At 54.6% G+C, this 18,650-nt stretch overlaps 3 protein-coding genes across 9 annotated transcripts in view; 2 read left to right on the top strand and 1 right to left on the bottom strand.

Moving 5' to 3' along the window:
• The first annotated feature begins 439 nt into the window (after positions 1-439).
• Positions 440-13,579, top strand: Dph7 (diphthamide biosynthesis 7). 7 transcript variants are annotated; one of them, XM_070015186.1, is made up of 9 exons: positions 440-533; positions 2,976-3,094; positions 3,732-3,819; positions 5,800-5,897; positions 7,099-7,271; positions 11,148-11,217; positions 11,291-11,356; positions 11,597-11,769; positions 12,968-13,579. In XM_070015186.1, exons 1-9 carry the CDS (start codon positions 525-527, stop codon positions 13,333-13,335), a joined length of 1,164 nt encoding a protein of 387 aa, XP_069871287.1. In that variant the 5' UTR covers positions 440-524; the 3' UTR covers positions 13,336-13,579. The 7 variants fall into 7 exon arrangements, with proteins under 7 accessions (XP_069871287.1, XP_069871286.1, XP_069871284.1 ...); XM_070015185.1 differs by lacking the exon at positions 440-533 and adding an exon at positions 1,178-1,362 and having other exon boundaries at positions 5,803-5,897; XM_070015183.1 differs by lacking the exon at positions 440-533 and adding an exon at positions 1,178-1,362.
• Positions 13,580-15,504: 1,925 nt separating this feature from the next.
• Mrpl41 (mitochondrial ribosomal protein L41) lies at positions 15,505-16,728 on the bottom strand. The gene is made up of 2 exons (XM_070015197.1): positions 16,640-16,728; positions 15,505-16,043 (listed from the first exon to the last, which is right to left on the bottom strand). The coding sequence occupies exon 2, from the start codon at positions 16,033-16,035 to the stop codon at positions 15,628-15,630; it is 408 nt and encodes a 135-aa protein (XP_069871298.1). The 5' UTR covers positions 16,036-16,043; positions 16,640-16,728; the 3' UTR covers positions 15,505-15,627.
• A 1,048-nt stretch (positions 16,729-17,776) lies between these two features.
• The window catches only part of Pnpla7 (patatin like phospholipase domain containing 7), a 62,347-nt gene continuing 61,473 nt past the window's right edge, over positions 17,777-18,650 (top strand). Inside the window, 1 exon segment of the mRNA XM_070005250.1 lies at positions 17,777-17,827. Within this exon segment, the coding sequence (XP_069861351.1) occupies positions 17,777-17,827 (51 nt within the window).

Raw genomic sequence — 18,650 nt, 5'->3', positions numbered from 1 at the left:
AGTTCTTGGTAAAATAATCTAGGCAGCTGTATGAGAAGATGCTGAATATTCAAGTGGCTCAGATACACTGCTTGTTTTTGCCCCAAGTACTGCTTGAGTCTTCTTGCCAGTGGCAGTCAGGAGATTGAGGTTGGTTCCTCTGCACAGCTGCCTGCTGCTGGTTCTGGGATGTTTTTAGCTACAGTCTCCCTTCTATCCCATGCCGACACCCAGGTAGCAAGTGAGTTTACTGCTTCAACCTAACTGCCTGGAGCCGCCCCCAAGCGAGTGTTGCTAAAACTGAAGTGCCTGAAACGAGGCTGTGGGGCCGTCTGAAGGTGCCCGAGGCCACAGTCTCGGGTTGCTGCCAGGGTCACTTCCTGCACAGATGCAAGGACCTTTCCGACACCTCAGCCGTGTGTGTGTGTGTGTGTGTGTGTGTGTGTGTGTGTGTGTGTGTGTGTGTGTGTGACTGCACAGATGCAAGGACCTTTCCGACACCTCAGCCGTGTGTGTGTGTGACCATACAGAGGGATTCCGCTTACATGAGTAAGGTAATGAATACTGTTAGCTCCAGGGCTTGTAGGTCAGGCTTTCCATTTGTCACGGTCTAGCCTCTGGCTGTCCTATTTCCCTCCCCACTCATTGGTGTGGGTCTTGAACGCATGGCCTGGGCTGCTTTTTGCTCTAACACGAGCCAAAGCTCCAATCCCTACCTCCCCCCGCCCCCATCAAGGGGTTGGACGCGGCCTGGGCGGCCTGCGCCCCGGCGCCCCTCCTCGAACCGGCGCCCGCTGCGGTGTGGCTGGCGCTGAGCCCGGCTCCCGTTTCCTTTCTCTTGGGTTTATCGGTGCCCGCGACGTCTTGGAGCCGGGATCCTCAGGCTCCGGAGCGGGGCCCCGTTCCTCGTTACTAGGAGCCCGGCGGGGCTCTCGCCTGTCGCCCCGGCTGCCGGGGCAGGACCGTCCCCGGACTGATCTCCGACCAGCCACCGGAAAGCCGAGGCGGCGCCGGGCCTGGTCCGACCCCGGCACCGACAGCGCGCAGGAGGAGTTCGGCGGAGCGGTCCCAAAGCCCCCGCCGCGCCGGGGGGGCGGGACACGTCGGCCCGGAAGCGGCCCGTGCGCGGGGTGCCCGGGATGCCGGCCGGCCGGAAGTCCCGCCCAGTTCCGGGAGGGCGCGGCCGGGGTGGCTGGCGGAGCGAGGGCGCGGCCTTCCGGGCGGATGGCGGGCGGCCGCGTGCGGGCGCTGCAGGCGGTGGACACCGAGCTCACGGCGGACGCCGTGGAGTGGTGCCCGCTCGACGGCTGCCAGCGCCTGCTGGTCTGCGGGACCTACCAGCTGTGCCGGCCGGAGGCCCTGCTTGCGGGGCCGGGGGCCCAGGTGTGTGTGTGTGTGGGGGGTCCTGCTTGCGGGGCCGGGGGCCCAGGTGTGTGTGTGGGGGGTCCTGTCTGCGGGGCCGGGGGCCCAGGTGTGTGTGTGGGGGGGGTCCTGCGGGGCCGGGGCCCAGGTGTGTGTGTGGGGGGGTCCTGTCTGCGGGGCAGGGGGCCAGGTGTGTGTGTGGGGGGGGGTCCTGCGGGGCTGGGGGCCAGGTGTGTGTGGGGGGGGTCCTGTCTGCGGGGCCGGGGGCCCAGGTGTGTGTGTGGGGGGGTCCTGTCTGCGGGGCCTGGGGCCAGGTGTGTGTGTGTGGGGGGGGGTCCTGTCTGCGGGGCCGGGGGCCCAGGTGTGTGTGTGGGGGGTCCTGCAGGGCTGGGGCCCAGGTGTGTGTGTGGGGGGGTCCTGCGGGGCCGGGGGCCAGGTGTGTGTGTGTGTGTGGGGGTCCTGTCTGCGGGGCCGGGGGCCAGGTGTGTGTGTGTGTGTGGGGTCCTGTCTGCGGGGCCGGGGCCCAGGTGTGTGTGTGTGTGTGGGGTTCTGTCTGCGGGGCCGGGGGCCAGGTGTGTGTGTGTGGAGGGGTCCTGCCTGCGGGGCCGGGGGCCAGGTGTGTGTGTGTGTGGGGGGTCCTGTCTGCGGGGCCGGGGGCCCAGGTGTGTGTGTGGGGGGTCCTGCGGGGCTGGGGCCCAGGTGTGTGTGTGGGGGGTCCTGCGGGGCCGGGGGCCAGGTGTGTGTGTGGGGGGGGTCCTGTCTGCGGGGCCGGGGGCCAAGTGTGTGTGTGTGTGGGGGTCCTGTCTGCGGGGCCGGGGGCCAGGTGTGTGTGTGTGGGGGGTCCTGTCTGCGGGGCCGGGGGCCAGGTGTGTGTGTGTGTGGGGGTCCTGTCTGCGGGGCCGGGGGCCAGGTGTGTGTGTGTGGGGGGTCCTGTCTGCGGGGCCGGGGGCCAAGTGTGTGTGTGTGGGGGGGTCCTGTCTGCGGGGCCGGGGGCCAGGTGTGTGTGTGTGGGGGGTCCTGTCTGCGGGGCCGGGGGCCAGGTGTGTGTGTGTGTGGGGGTCCTGTCTGCGGGGCCGGGGGCCAGGTGTGTGTGTGGGGGGGGTCCTGCGGGGCCGGGGGCCAGGTGTGTGTGTGTGGGGGGGTCCTGTCTGCGGGGCCGGGGGCCAGGTGTGTGTGTGTGGGGGGGGTCCTGCGGGGCCGGGGGCCAGGTGTGTGTGTGTGGAGGGGTCCTGCCTGCGGGGCCGGGGGGCCAGGTGTGTGTGTGGGGGGGGGCTCCTGCCTGTGGGGCTGGGGGCCAGGTGTGGGGAGGGGGTGTGGGGAGGAGGAGTGCGGGGCGGTCCCACGGCTGGGCTCAAGAGTGAGGGCAAAGGAGGAGTCAGGATCAAGCCAGCATGGAACTGGGACTCCTGCTCTAGCACGGCCAGCCCCACACTTCCCAGCAGCTGCCCTGGCCGTGGGGCCTTGGCAGCCATCTACGAGCCCTGCGGTCTCCCCAGGAAGGAGACCTTTCCTCGGCTTAGGGCTTCTGAGTCTAGGCTGAGGGCTCTCCGACGGTCTTGGCCACATCTGCGTCCTGAGTTTGCCCGTGCATAGCTGCCCGGGGTCTGTAGGGTGATGGAGTCTGTGTTTTGTAGGGTGGACCTCAAGTTCGTTCAGGCTGCCTCTACCTGTACAGTTTCAATGAGGACAGCTCTGGGACGCCCCTGGTTGAGGTCCAGAGAAGAGATACCTCCGCAATCCTGGACATGAAATGGTACAATTTTGGTTAAGTCCACTTCAATTTTGGTTAAGTCCACTTCAGAATTTGTCACCAGCTGCTTTCTGTTCATTAACCAGGTGTGCCTCCTGCCTGAGGACTTGAAGAGACAGACAATAACTGATCTCTGGATCTTGCTCTTTTCTCTCCAACCCATCTATTGCTTTTTCTTTTCTTTTCTTTTTTTTTTTTTGGCCAGTCCTGGGGCTTGAACTCAGGGTCTGGGCTCTGTCCCTGAGCTTCTTGTGCTCAAGACTAGCAATCTGCCACTTGAGCCACAGTGCCCCTTCTGTCTTTTTCTGTGTGTGTGGTACTGAGGAATGGAACCCAGGGCTTCATGAATGCTACAAAAGCACTCTACCACTGAGCCTCCTTCCCAGCCCCCTACCCATCTCCTGGCAGGCAGAGGGCACTTCACTTGGTCACTTGGGCACATCTCCCTGGTCAGTTTCGCAGCCCAAAGTCAAAACCAGTCTGGGAAATGTTACTTCTGACTTCATAAGCTGGAGAACACATTGTTTAGGAACAAAATCGTTTCCAACCTGCTTTCGTGCTGAGACTTAAGTAGTAAATCACCTGCCTGCACAATGCTCTTCTGAGCGTCCTGTATCTTCACATGTGGTTCTCTCCTCAGGTGCCACATTCCTGTGGGAGGCCATGCTCTTCTAGGAGTGGCCAATGCCAGTGGGTCTATAGAGTTGCTTCGCCTGGTGGGGTCTGAGGTCAGTGATGATGGAAAGGCTGCCAGGCGGGGAAGAGACCTGAGTGGGGAGCATTGGGGAGGGGAGTATGTGGATACAGCGGATACATCTGTTTTTGTCAGTCGTGGGGTTTGAACTCTGGGCCTGGGTGCAGACCTTGGGCTCTTCAGCTCAAGGCAAGACTCTGCCACTTGAGCCACAGCATCACTTTTGGTTTTCTGGTGGTTTATTGGAGATAAGAGTCTCACGGGCTTTCTTACCTAGGCTGGCTTTGAACCGCAATCTTCAGATCTCAGCCACCTGAGAGGTGAAGATTACAGTTGTGAGCCACCAGCACCCAGCTAGTGGATTGTCTTAAGGTTCTAAGAAAGCATGAAATCTGTTTTAAATCATACTGGGTTCTGGTGAGAGGAAGGGCTGTCATAATAAACTGCTATTGTATAGAAAAGTAGGGCAAGCATGACCTGAGTTGATGCTAGGGATAAGAACAGCAGTGAAGGGGCTGGGAAGGTAGCTCAGTGGTAGAGTGCTTGCCTTTCCATGCATGAAGCCCTGGATTCAATTCCTCAGCACCACATAAGCAGAAAAAGTTGGAAATGGTGCTGTGGCTCAAGTGGTAGAGCGCTAGCCTTGAGCTGAAGAGCTGAGAGATAGCGCCCAGGCCCAGAGTTCAGGCCCCACAACCGACAAAAAAAAAAAAAAAAAGAACAGCAGTGAATTCCCTGGATGCAAATGTTACTTCTCTTGAGTATTGAGAGAACATAACGTTTCCTATGTGTGATCACTGCCCCCAAAGTGCTTTATAGTGGTCCTGTACAATGCTTTTGCAGAGCTGGTTATTATGTTTGCAGAAGTCTGCTGTAGTGGGCTGACATCAACATTCCACAGGTCTTGTCCTAACAGGGAGGCAGGGACATGCACAGAGGCTAGAGTATCGGTCCAGCAGGCATTGATTCATGGCACTTAAAAGCCTGTGTAGAAAGTATCTTGCTTTAGGTTAGCTTTGTACTAGAAATGGGGGAAAGGACTGTCTACAGAAGATTGGACCCAAGGACCAGGTTTTAAGACAGGAAAACAAATACCCAAGCAAGGACTTTGGTCCTTTCTCCAAGTCAAGTGCTCTCTGGGTTGTTTAGGTAATAAAACTCCATAAATCTGGGGCTGGGAAGGTGGCTTAGTGGCAGAGTGTTTACCTAGCATGCATGAAGCCCTGGGTTCCATTCTTCAGTACCACATACACAGAAAAGGCCAGAAGTGGCACTGTGGTTCAAGTAGTAGAGTGCTAGCCTTAAGCAAAAGAAGCTCAGGGACAGTGCCCGGGCCTTGAGTTCAAGCCCCAGACTGGCAAACAACAACAAAAAATCATAAATCTTTTTGTTTAATTTATAAGAGAAGGAGTGTGAGTCTATGTGTTTTGGTAGTAGGGCTTGATAAACTTATACACCAAGCTTTTGAGTTCTTGCTTGGTGTTTTTAAGAGGTAGCATTTTAATGGCTGTGTGGTTTTGGAAATAGAAAACACATGTTCCCAACTCTGGGACAGCCAAGCTTCCCAGAGGCTCCGTGGGCCTCAATGGCGGAGCCTGCAGCGGTAGTTAAAGGTTGTAGGTGTATAGAGGTCAAGTGTGTGGCAGAGTCCTCAGGTGTGAGCCAGTCCATCTTCAGATCCTACTCAATGCCTGGGACAGGACAGGGTGTTTAGTGTCAGGTGTACTCTCCTTGGCAGATTGCTTGCCTAGCATGCACAAAAAAACAACAAAAAACCCAAACAAACCCAAACCAACACCAACCAGGTGTAATGGTACATGTCTGGCAGTGTCAGTAACTCCGGAGATTGAAGTGACAAGTGTTCTTGAGCATGTAAATTCGAGACTGGCCTGGGTAGCACAGCCAGGCTCTATCTCTAAACAAACAAGCTTGTTAGTAGCTGCCACACGTTGCTTGTGTGTAAAGTAACTGAGGAACAGAGGGCTGCTTGGACAAAGTGTCTCTTTCTCTCCAGCAGAAGAGCAGTTACACCCTACAGCCAATATCCAGCCTTACTGTGGAGGAGCAGGGTTTGTCTTTGTCCCTGGACTGGTCTACTGGGAAATCTGGAAGGTAACGAGGCCAGATGTGGTCAGGGGCCCTGAGGACCAGTTCTTGGTTCCACACCAGAGAGAACTAAAGCCTCTTTCTGCAAGTCTTAATTCCTTAAACTTGGACTGTCACTGATCCTAACAGAAAATCCTTGCATATCACCATCAATGTGATAGTTTTTTTTTTGTTTTTGTTTTTGGGTCCGGTCATGATGCCTGAACTCTGGGCCTGGGCGCTTTCCCTCAGCTCTTCAGCTCAAGGCTAGCGCTCTACCACTTGAGCTGCAGACCACTTCCGGCTTTTTTCTTTTTGCTTATGTGGTGCTGAGGAATTGAACCCAGGGCCTCAGGCATGCAAGGCAAGCGCTCTACCACTGAGCCACCTTCCCAGCCCGTGATAATGTTTTTTTTTTTTGTTGTTGTTGGTCGTGGGGCTTGAACTCTGGGCCTGGGCGCTGTCCCTCAGCTCTTCAGCTCAAGGCGAGCGCTCTACCACTTGAGCTACAGCGCCACTTCCGGTTTTCTGGTGGTTTATTGGAGATAGGAGTCTCACAGTCTCTCCTGCCTGGGCTGGCTTTGAACCGTGATCCTCAGATCTCAGCCTCCTGAGTAGCTAGGATTACAGGCGTGAGCCACCAGCGCCCGGCTTCGGCTTCGTGATAATGTTTTTATCAAGAGAAGCTAACACCGATTTCTGTGACAAACTAAATGATAGTTTAGGCCTTTGCCACATAAACAGTGAAACCTCTCAAATGTGAAGGGTCTCTCCTAGGACGTGTTTGGGAACAGGAGAGGGTAGTGAGACCTGAGTGTGGTGACATACACAGTGATTCCAGGTTTTGGGAAGCCAAGGAATCAGGATCCCAAGTTCCAGGCTGCCAGCCTCACTGTACAGACTAGACCCCGACACTCTGGTCTCCAAAACAGAGAGGATGGGCACTGGGAGTGTGGCTCAGTGGTAGAGTGCTTGCCTAGCATGCATGAAGCCCTGGGTTTGATTCCTCAGTACCACATAAACAGAAAAGGCCAGAAGTGGCACTGTGGCTCAGATGGTAGAGCACTAGCCTTGAGCAAAAGAAGCTCAGGGACAGTGCCCAGGCCTTGAGTTGAAGCCCCAGGACTGGCCAAAAAAAAAAAGAGGAGTTTAATATGCTCTTCATTGAGTTTAATAAACTCTACTAATGAGTAGTTTAATATGCTCTTCATTGGCTCCCTGCATCTAGGGTCAGTGACCAGCCCTTGAACATCATCAGCAGTGACTCCAAGGGGCAGCTGCACCTCCTGACGGTGAACGAGGCAGGGTCTGGACTGCAGTGCGTGGCCTCCTGGCAGGCACATCACTTTGAGGCCTGGGTTGCTGCTTTCAATTACTGGCAAACCGACATTGTGTACTCAGGTCAGCACTCCTGCACTGGACATTGGGGCCTTGCCATACGTCTCCAGAGGAAGACATTCTTGCGTAGTGCTGGTGATGGGGCCTGAACTCAGGGTCTGTGCCCTTTCTCTGTTTTTTCACTGGCATTCTATCACTTGACCCATGCTTCTAGTCTGGCATTTGGCTGGCAAATTGGATACAGAGTTTCACAGTTTTTTCCCCTAGTTTGGCTTTGAACCTCTGTTCTCTAGATCTCAGCCTCTTTAGTAGCTGGGGCTTAGAGGCCTGAGCTATAAGTGCCTCGCTTCAAAGGAAAACCTTTTTTGTTGATTGAGGAAGGCTTTGGGGAGAGGGCGACAAGTGGGCTGGTGATAAGGCAGTAATTTTGGGTGACTGTCAATGGAGGGTGTGCCATGGCTAGAACTGTGTCTTCTCCAGGAAGTTACCACAGGCTTTCCGCAGGCTGGCTGGAGTTGGAGGGAGCAAGCGCCCTGCGGGCTGCTGTGTACCCACAGTGCTCTGGGGTAGAGTTCTGGCTTGCATTCTGTCCCAACTTGGTCATAGTAGATTGCAGGTGGATGGCTTCCTGGATGTAGCTTTTCTTCCAAAAGGACAGGACACATCAAAATAGATATGTCCTGGTCTTTTGAATGGTTTGTACTTGGGGATGCTGATAAGGAAATGAAAAATGGACAGCACTGGCCATTTGGGCAGTTTTGCTCTCAGGTAGAGCTGACTCATGAGCCAGGCTGTGCTCTGGACAGAGGAGCTGCTAAATTCTGCCTGTTCTGCCCTGGTTTGGCATAAAGAAACGAACCTGTCCCCTCCCCCCAACACTAGAGTAGATAAATTCCAGAACAAGAGGCTTCTGGTCGTGCGCGCGCGCGTGTGTGCGTGTGTGTGTGTGTGTGTGTGTGCGCACGTGCGCGCGCTGGTCCTGGGGCTTGAACTCAGGATGTGGCGCTGTCTGAGCTTTTTCATTCAAGGTTAATGCTCTACCACTTGAGCCACAGCTTCATTTCCAGTTTTTGTTTTTTTGTCAGTTGTGGGGTTTGAACTCTGGGCCTGGGCACTGTCCCTGCACTCTCCAGCTCAAGGCGAGCACTCTACCTCTTGAGCCACAGTGCCACTTCCCATTTTCTGGTGGTTAATTGGAGATAAGAGACTCACAGACTTTCTTGTCCAGGCTGGCTTTGAACCGTGATCCTCAGATCTCAGCCTCCTGAGTAGCTAGGATTAAAGGCGTGAGCCACCAGCTCCCAGGCCATTTACAGCTCTTTGGTGGTTAAAGAGAGAGTCTCAGCCCTGCCGGGCACTGGTGGCTCACACTGAGCTTATATTGAATTGGAGGGAGATGGAAAATAAGCCTGAGGCATAATGTATAATGAGGAAGTTATACAGTATGTCAGAAGTGGCAGTGGTGGACAGAGAGGGTAGAAGAGGTATGCTGGGTAGGTGTGGTGATTACCCTGTTGCAGTTCCAGGCTGGTGGGCAGCGTCTACATAGGCACAAGGGACCTGGTCCTGTAGAAGGGCAGCTAGCATGTTCAGCAGAGAGTTGAAGGGGTTGAGGTCAGAGGCAACACGTCCAGGTCCCAGAGCCTTGCAGGTTACACCAACGACGCTAGCTTCTACTCATAGTGAAAAGGAGTTACTTCTGGGTATTAAGCAGAGAATGATGTGTTTGGAACACAGAATCTTGTTCTTGTTAGCAAGCCACTACTTGAGCCATGCCCACAGCTTTATTTTTCCAATAAGGTCTCATGTTTTTACCTGGGACTGCTGGCCCAGACTGCAATCATAGCTGCATACCACCATGTCCAACTCGTTAGTTGAGATGAAGTCTCACTAACTTTGCTTTTTTTTTTTTGTGCCAGTCCTGAGGCTTGAATTCAGGGCCAGGGCACTTTCCCTGAGCTTCTTTTGGTAGGGCTAGTACTCTACCACTTGAGCCACAGCACCAGTTCTGGCTTTTTGTGTGTATGTGGTACTGAGGAATCAAACACAGGGCTTCATGCATGCTAGGCAAGTGCTCTACCACTGAGCCACCTTCCCAGCCCCAAGTCTAACTTTTTGCCTAGGCTGGCCTTGAACCATGGTCTTCCTGATCTCCACCTTCCAAGTAGCTGTTACAGGGTCCACACTGTGTACTTGATAAATACTACTGGATGGGTAGACAGATGGTAGTGAGTGATGGATGAATGGTAGACAGGTGGATGGAAGATGGTGGATAATAGAGGATGTATGGTGGGTGAGTAGATGGGTGATTGTGGGTGGTAGTGACATTAGAAAGTCCTTGGAAATTTTCCTTTGTCAGCCTTTTTGTGGGTCCACTCTGAAGCTTTTTTTTTTTTTTTTTTTGTCGGTCGTGGGACTTGAACTCTGAGCCTGGGCGCTGTCCCTCAGCTCTTCAGCTCAAGGTGAGTGCCCTACCACTTGAGCCACAGTGCCACTTAAGGTTTTCTGGTGGTTTACTGGAGATAAGAGTCTCACAGACTTTGCTGCCCAGGCTGGCTTTGAACCATGATCCTCATATCTCAGCCTTCTGAGTAGCTAGGATTACAGGTGTGAGCCACTGGTGCCCAGCACTGAAGCCTTTTTCTTTGTTGTTGTTGTGGTTGTAGGGCTTGAACTCAGGGCCAGGGCACAGTCTCTGAGCTCTTTTACTCAAGGCTAGTGCTCTACCACTTTGAGCCACAGCGCCATATCCAGCTTTCTGATGATTAATTGGAGATAAAAGTCTCATAGGGACTTTTCTGCCAGGGCTGGCTTTGAACCACCAATCCTCAGATCTCAGCCTCCTTAGTAGCTAGGGTTATAGGCATAAGCCACCAGCACTCTGCTTTCTGAAGCCTTTCCTTTTCTTAAACCTTTCTTCTCCCATCAGGATGTCTTGCTGTTGCGTTTCTTCCAAGACTGTTGTTTATCAGGATACCAAGCACCCAATTAGTGATTATCCTTCAGTTCCTCTAAAATGAATGTGTAGGCCGGGCGCTGGTGGCTCACGCCTGTCATCCTAGCTACACAGGAGGCTGAGATCTGAGGATCGTGGTTCAAAGCCAGCCTGGGCAGGAGAGACCGTGAGACTCCTATCTCCAATAAAACCACCAGAAAACCGGAAGTGGCGCTGTAGCTCAAGTGGTAGAGCGCTTGCCTTGAGCTGAAAAGCTGAGGGACAGCGCCCAGGCCCAGAGTTCAAGCTCCACTACGGACCAAAAAAAAAAAAAAAAAAAAAAGCTTTATAGTTAAAATGAATGTGTAGGGGGGAGGTGCCTTTTATTGTAAGGCTTTAAAGGGTATATTTGTTTTTGTTTTTGCCAGTCGTGGGGCCTGAACTCTAGGGCGCTGTCCCTCAGCTTTTCAGCTCAAGGCTAGCACTCTACCACTTGAGCCACAGTGCCACTTCTGGCTTTTTTTCTGCATATGTGGTGCTAAGGAATTGAACTCAGGGCCTCATGCTTGCGAGGCAAGCACTCTACCACTGAACCACCTTCCCAGCCCCGTTATATATGTTTATAGCCCAGTGGAGTGTTTTCAAGCTTCCAGAACCTTCTAGAGTTCTATGTCTACTGCTTCCTTCATGTTGTTCCTGGGCAGGGATCTTGGGATATGGCCACTCAGGCTCTGGGCAGCTGAGGCTCAGACTCTGGGGCCCTTTGAAGGCAGCATGGTCAGGTGTGACCTGCAGTGTCTATGATTTATTAGGGAGGCTGATGCCGGACCACTTTTTATTACTGCAGGCACAGCCATAGCCCATCGATTTCCTCTCTCGCTAAGCCCACCTCAACCTGAAGACAGGACACAGCAGTGACCTTTCCTGAAAGCACATGGGACATGCTGAGAAATGCCAATGCTGTCATCACTGCCACTGGTGATGGCTTCTCTGTGTCCACACAGGAGGGGATGATGGTCTTCTCAGAGTCTGGGACACCAGGACTTCTGGCACGTCTCTCTTTATCAGCAAGAGGTATTTGGCTTGGGTTTGGCCCTCTTGGCTCCTTTCCCAGGACCTTGCCCTCAGTGCCACCTTCTGTCTGCAGACACTCCATGGGTGTGTGCAGCATCCAGAGCAACCCCCACAAGGAGCACATTCTGGCTACAGGAAGGTGAGTCCTGTAGTCTGCGTTCTCTAGTCCTTACATCCTGCCACCTTCCCTCCACAAGGACTCTGATGTTCTGTTTGTAGCTCTCAATCCATAGCACAGGTATCTGGGTCTGGAAAGAGGGGCCATTGTCTGCAAGGGGTGAGTGGGATGGGTTCCTGGGAGGTGTTCCCTGCCACTGAGGGGCCTTGAGGAAGTGAGCACTGACTGACTTTTCTGCACACCTCTGGTTGGATGTTCCAGCTATGATGAGCACATTCTACTGTGGGACACTCGGAACATGACTCAGCCGTTAGCTGACAGGCCCGTGCAGGGTGGGGTGTGGAGGCTCAAGTGGCACCCAGTCCACCACTATCTTCTCCTGGCAGCCTGCATGCATGGTGGCTTCAAGATCCTCAACTGTCAGAGGGCCCTGGGTGAGTAGGGGTGCACAGCTGGCCTCTAGGCAGGAAGTCTGTCCAACTTCCCTGCACTTACAGGCCACACCCATGTCTTGCCCCCTGCCCCTGTATCAGAATCAGACCTCAGTTTTAAAAATCTACTGTCTTAGCTAGGCATTGGTGGCTCACACAAATCCTAGCTACTGAAAAGGCTGAAGATTATGGTTTGAAGCCAGCTGGGGCAGCAAAGTCCATAAGACTTGCTTCTACTTAATCACCAAAAAGCTGTGGCTCCAGTGGTAAAGCACTAGCCTCCTGAGTAGCTAGGATTACAGGTGTTAAGTCACTTGCAGCAGTGACTGGTTAAAAGCCAGCCGTGTGCTGACTCCTCCAGTGGCTTCTTACACCACGCAGAACAAAATCTCAGCCTGCTCACGCCTATAATATCATGAGGCTCTACAATTCAGGACATTGAGAGCTGTAGAATCACAGTTGAGGCCAATTGGGGTAGAAATGTCTGTTAGACTCTGTCACCAAAATAACTGGCAAAAAGCAGGGCTAGGCGCATGGATTAAGTAAGAGAGCCAACTGAGCCAGCAAGCTGAATAAGCACAAGCCTCAAGTGCCACTAAACCTCAGTTACCAAAACAAAAAACAAATCAACAGAAAAAATAGACCCTCAGTTCTGAGCTTCTGTGGGATTCAGCCTGGTCTTAACTCTGGCTGCATCTTTACCTTGCTTCTTGCACATGCCCACGACCCTCCCTGCGGTCACTTCAAGCCTGGATGGCTGCTAGTCTTCCAAGCAGACATCTCAGCTCACTTCCTCCTAGTTCTTGAGCTTTTTCCAGCTTTGGCCCTGCCCAACTGGTTGCAGTGCCATGTGGCTACACACTGGAATGCTGTTCAGGCTGCCTTCTGACCCTGCTATCACCCTCCAAACGGCATTCAGAATTTCAAATTTTGAGGTGTATCTCCCTATGAAGATTTTGCCAAGTTTTCCAGCTTGGAGAAATACTCCCCCCATTTGTTTCTACAGCTCTAGCTTTTGCTCTGAGGTACACGTTGTGAGAAACATGTCCTTGTCCTAGTGATTCTTCTGCACATGTGCTAGCTGCCCCGTGAACTTTTTCTGAGGGAGCAGCTGTTCTTGTTGGAGTGAGGCTCCCTTTGGAGGTGGATGGAGACCGTCACTGGGAGTGATTTCTGTTTCTTGTTCTTTCTCTTGCTCCAGAAGAGAAGCAGGAAGTGACAGTGTTGGTGTCTCACACGATGCCCAATTCACTGGTGTATGGGGCTGACTGGTCCTCGCTCCTCCAACCCATGCAGCCCAGACCCTGCACCTTTCCTCCATGTGACACGGGAGCCAGGGTGGCAGACCAGGCCTGCAGCCGGAAGGTTGCAAGCGGACTACTAACGTCCTCATTTGAGCAAAGAGTGGACACAGTGGACTCAAGTGGCAGCTGGTGCCAGCATCACACTACTGCCAAGATCTGTGACTCGGACCTCCAGTCCGAAGGGGATGATTTTGACATCCACTTCCTGGCCACCTGCTCCTTTTATGATCACATTCTCCACCTCTGGAAGTGGGAGGCGAGCTGAGCCTGACCACATGACTTGGTGCCAGCTCTTCTGGCTGGGCCTTTGTGATTGTACCTGACAGTGGAATGGCATTTCCCAACTACATAATTTTTAAGCTGTATTTTAACTTTCAGCCCATCATACATTTAAGCAATTGTTTATACTAAATTCTTTTTATTACCTTGTAACATGAAAAAGTTTGTTGTAGTTTTTGTTTTTTTGGTGGAGTGTTTCTTTGTAGAATAAAAGGTGTATACACATTCTAGTCACTTTGTGTGTGTCTGTTGGTTCTAGAGCTCCTACTGGGTTTTTTCACTCCTAGCTGGCACTCTTAGCACTTGAGCCACACCTTCACTTTCTGCTTCTTGCTGGTTAATTATGATATTGTTCCTAGCCTCAACCCCCAGCCTCCTAAGTAGCTAGGATTTAAAGGCATGAATCACTGATGCCTGCCTTGTGCCACTATTGAATCTTAGATTGTCAGCAGGACACACATTTAGAAAACATTCTAGCCCCTTCCTCTTTTGTTTCCCTTTCTATGTTGGAATTAAATCCCAGAACAAGCACCTGGTAGTGTTCTACCAGCACCTCCCCATCCCCCCATCTTGTTTATCATGATACCAAACAACCTGCTAACATAGATCAGTTTGGTTACAACACACTTTTCTGTTAAAATGGTAATTTTCTTAGTGGCCCACTTATTTTAAATAAGATCTATCCTTGTAAATCTATTTTCTAAATTTGTGTTGTGGACAAAGTTCAGGTTCAGCTAAGCATGAACTCCCAATACCCATTTGAGGGACTGTGAAATAGGCAGACACTGGGCATAAGAGAGCCCAGTTTAGTACCAACTGTCTGAACGGCCTCTCTTTTTTTGGCAGTACTGATGTTTGAATTCAGAGCCTTAAGCTCACTAGGCTTGCTGGTTCCTTGGATTAGTGCTTTACCGATTAAGCCACACCTCCAGCCTGACTTTTTGTTATTTTGGAGATGGAGTCTGGCAGCCTTTTATGCTTGAACTGGCTTTGAACCATAACCTTCTAGATTTAGCCAAGGAAGCATGAGGCCCTGATACTCGCGCCCCACCCCCCCCCCAAAAAAAATTCCCAGCTGGGCACCAGCGGCTCAAGCCTGTAATCTTAGCTACTCAGTAGGCTGAGATCTGAGGATCCCGGTTCAAAAGCCAGCTCAGGCAGGAAAGTCAGTGAGACTTTTTTTTTTTTTTTTTTTTTTGTCGGTCGTGGGGCTTGAACTCTGGGCCTGAGCGCTGTCCCTCAGCTCTTCAGCTCAAGGCGAGCGCTCTACCACTTGAGCTACAGTGCCACTTCCGGTTTTCTGGTGGTTTATTGGAGATAGGAGTCTCACGGTCTCTCCTGCCCGGGCTGGCTTTGAACCGAGATCCTCAGATCTCAGCCTCCTGAGTAGCTAGGATTACAGGCGTGAGCCACCAGCGCCCGGCTGTCAGTGAGACTTTTATCTCCAATTAATCACTGAAAAAGCCAGAAATGCCAGGCTTTGGTGGCTCACATCTGTAATCCTAGCTACTCGGGAGGCTAAAACCTGAGGACTACGGCTAAAAGCCAGCCCAGGCAAGGAAAAGTCTGTCCGCCAAGAAACCACCAGAAAACTGGAAGTGGCGCTATGGCTGAAGTGGTAGAGCGCTTGCCTTGAGCTGAAGAGCTGAGGGACAGCCTCCAGGCCGAGTTCAAGCCTCAGGATGGGTGGGAAAAAAACAAAACCTGAACATTTCCCTTTCACTTGGCTAAGAGTACATGCTGTTTGGAATAGGACTTTTTTTTTTTTTTTGCCAGTCCTGGTGCCAGCACCACTTCTGGACTTTCCTGCTTGGCTGGCTTTGAACCGTGATCCTCAGATCTCAGGCTTCTGAGTAGCTAGGATTACAGGAGTGAGCCACCCGTGTCCCACCGGATTGACTGTCTGGGTTATGTGTGAGCTGAGTGCTGTGTCCAGACCTTATGTGACTTCCGCATGCTGGGTAAGTGCTTTGCCACTTGAGCCACACTCAAGCCCTTTTTTGCTTTCGTTATTTTCTGAATAGGGTTTCACACTTTGGTCCTTATCCGATTCAGACTTCCATCTTCCTACGTATGCCTTCTAAGAGATTACAGGTGTGTGCCACTACGCCCAGCCTCGTGCCACACGTTCAACGACCATATTCCAAACGCACTGTACAGGGTAACAAAGGCCTTTAATAGACACGCATGAAGACGCTTCCCCATACCTCCCCAGAGAGTGGTGATCTGAGGTTGGGTTAGTATGGGCTCCGGCTGAGAAGCCTGTGGACACTGCTTTCTAGCGTGGGAAATTCTTGGGATACAGCTGGAAGAGTTTGCCTTCCTGGGTGGGCTCGAAGCCATACTTCTCAAGGCGGTCGGGGTCGAAAGCGCCTTTTTTAAAGTCCTTTTCGATAGCAGGTGCAACGGCTTCCAGGAAGAGCGCTCTGGCAGTCAGCGGCGTCTCCGTGCCTGCGGGAGTGCGGTAATTCACGTAGGGCTTGAGCTTGAAGCCAGTCAGGTCTGGAACCACGAACTCTGGGACCATCTCCTTGATCTGCACGAACTTGCGGCCGGGGGCGAGGACGCCGGTTCTCTTGGCGCCCCGGCTCTTGTAGAAGGTGCGCGGCCCGCGCTTGCTGGTCCACCGGCTCATCCGGTCGGCGCCGCGCACCAGGCCCTGCGTCACCGCCGTCAGGAAGCCCATGCTGCGCCCTGCGGGAGGGGACGGCTTTCAGGCGGCCAGCGAGGGCCGGGGCGGAAGCGGCCCCGCGAGGAGCGGCCTGACCCGGGCAGTGGGTCTAGCTCGGCCCGCAGCCCGGCATCCCCTCTCGGCTCGGGGCGGCTCGAGCGCCGAGACTGAGCTCCGCGCCACTCGCCACTCCGCGACCGCACGGCGACCCCGGCGCACTTCCGGCGGAAGGCCGTACGGCCCCTGAGAAGCAAGAGCCGCTCCGATTGGCTCCCGCCACTCCCGACGCACAACCTCAGCCAATGCGTGGACAGCTCCAGGACGAGGGGCGGGGCGTCAGGAACGTGGGCAGCGGGACGGCTGGCTGGAGCCCGAGGGGGCCCCGCCCTGAGCCTCGGCGGGCGCCGCGGCCTGGCCGGCTCCGGCCTGACGGCCTCTGCTCACCCGCGCCACGACATGCGCGACAGCTGCGCCTTCGGCCGTCCCGCGCAGCACCGCTTCCGATCCTGCCCCGCGGCCCCGTCGGAGCCCGCCTTCTGCACCGCGCCCGGCGTAGCCCGCGCCCCAAAGCTCTTTTCTGGTCCCCGCACACCCACCCCTGCTCGGCCCAGGCGCTCACCGCAGCTCCGTCCTCGAAGGGCTGGGACCGCCACCGGACAGCCACGCCCCCTGCGCGACCTTCCGGCTCTGGTCCTCCGGGCGGCCACGCCCTCCCCGCGGACGCGGCCACGCCCCGCGCCGCCCTCCCCGCGGACGCGGCCACGCCCCGCGCCGCCCTCCCCGCGGACGCGGCCACGCCCCGCGCCGCCCTCCCCGCAGAGGCGGCCACACCCCGCGCCGCCCTCCCCGCAGAGGCGGCCACACCCCGCGCCGCCCTCCCCGCGGACGCGGCCACGCCCCGCGCCGCCCTCCCCGCGGACGCGGCCACGCCTCCCGGCGTTCTCCAGGCCGGCCTCCGCCCCAGGTGGCGCGCCGCGCGGCGGAGCGGCCCCGGGGTCGGGCTCCTCGTCCTCCAGCCCCGACGGGCCTCCCGCCGCGCCCCCTCCCCGGCCCGCGTGGGTCCCCGCCGCGGGCCGCCCCCCCCGTGGTCCCCGTGGCCTCCGTGGATCCCCGCCGCGGGCCGCCCCCCCCGTGGTCCCCGTGGCCTCCGTGGATCCCCGCCGCGGGCCGCCCCCCCCCGTGGTCCCCGTGGGGAGGCACAGCGGGATCTCCTCTGTCAGAGCGCTGACTGGTCGCTGCGCAGCCGCCGTCAGTTCTCAGGGTGCGCAGCGGAGTGGGGCTGTGGGCATTGAAGCTGCTTTTTTTCCCTTAGAGTCGCGATGGTTACTTCCCATGTCCCCTTGGGACTCTGCTTGCTTTGCTTAGGTTCTTCCTTGCAGTCCAACACTGTAGCCACATCTCAAACAGAAAAGTTGATCCATTAAGACAGCAGCGAACAGCTAGACACGCTGAGGAGCCTGCCGTCAAGGACAGAAGTAGAGGTCATAGGACTGCCAGGGACAGGGGCCACTTGGTTAATGGAAGGTGTGGTTGGAGTGTGCACGTGCAAACTGCTTGAGAGCTGAGGCAGACAGAACGAGAGGGAGGCTGGGTGCCTCAGTTCTGAAGCAACAAGTCCAGGCCTTGCACGATGGCTTTGTTGACAACACAGTTCACGGGTGAGGGTTCGCAGGATGGTATCATTAGTTAAAGTCACAGACATCCCTCCTGTCTGGTCCATGGACTTCTGAAGAGCTGCGGTGCCCTCTTTGGAACAATGGCGCAGGCAGACTTCTCTGATGTTTCTTCTATGGCATTTGCACTATTGGTATGGGATGTTTTCAAAATACAGACGTTTTCTCCCTTGTGGTTTCTTTTTTCTTTTTTGCTTGTGTGTGTGTGTGTGTGTGTGTGTGTGTTGGTACTGGGGCTTGAACTTGAACTCAGGAGCTGGTACACTGCCCCTGAGCTTTTTTTTCTCTCAAGGTCACACTATAACCACTTGAGCCACAGCTCCACTTCTGGCTTTTTGGCAGTTAATTGGAGATAAGAGTCTCATGGACTTCCCTGCCTTGACTAGCTTTGACTAAGGGTCACAGTTGTTAGGATTATAGGTGTGAGCCACTGGCACTTGGCTGATTTTTTTTACTTTTTGAGACTGAGTCTTGCTGTGTGGTGCAGGCTGGCCTTCAGTTCTTGGGCTCAAGTGATCCTCCTGCTTCTTTCCAAGTGGCTGGGATTAACTGAATGCAGGCCTAGGGAGCCTCACAGACTCTCAGGGTTTCTGCCTATAACTGTTTGGTGGGCCCACATGGAACTTGGAGTCTTGGTCCCAGTTCAGGAGATATCAAGAGATGGCTGTGCGGGGCTGGGAAGGTGGCTCAGTGGTAGAGCGCTTGCCTTGCATGCCTGAGGCAAAAAGAAAAAAGCCGGAAGTGGCTCTGTGGCTCAAGTGGTAGCGTGCTAGCCTTGAGCTGACGAGCTGAGGGACAGCGCCCAGGCCCAGAGTTCAGGCCCACGACCGGAACCCCCTCCCCCCCAAAAAAAGAGATGGCTGTGGACTCCTTGGTGGTTAAGGCTTGCAGCTCCAGTATTGAGGTGTGTTAGTGTGATGCAGGGTGTTTGTTCACAGTAACTGAGCATCCCAGTGC

Source organism: Dipodomys merriami, unplaced genomic scaffold (genome assembly GCF_024711535.1).
Source record: "Dipodomys merriami isolate MVZ:Mamm:240054 unplaced genomic scaffold, mDipMer1.0.p SCAF_11, whole genome shotgun sequence".
In the NCBI taxonomy this organism is placed as follows: Eukaryota; Metazoa; Chordata; class Mammalia; order Rodentia; family Heteromyidae; genus Dipodomys; species Dipodomys merriami.
This window is presented reverse-complemented; position numbering and strand designations above follow the sequence as displayed.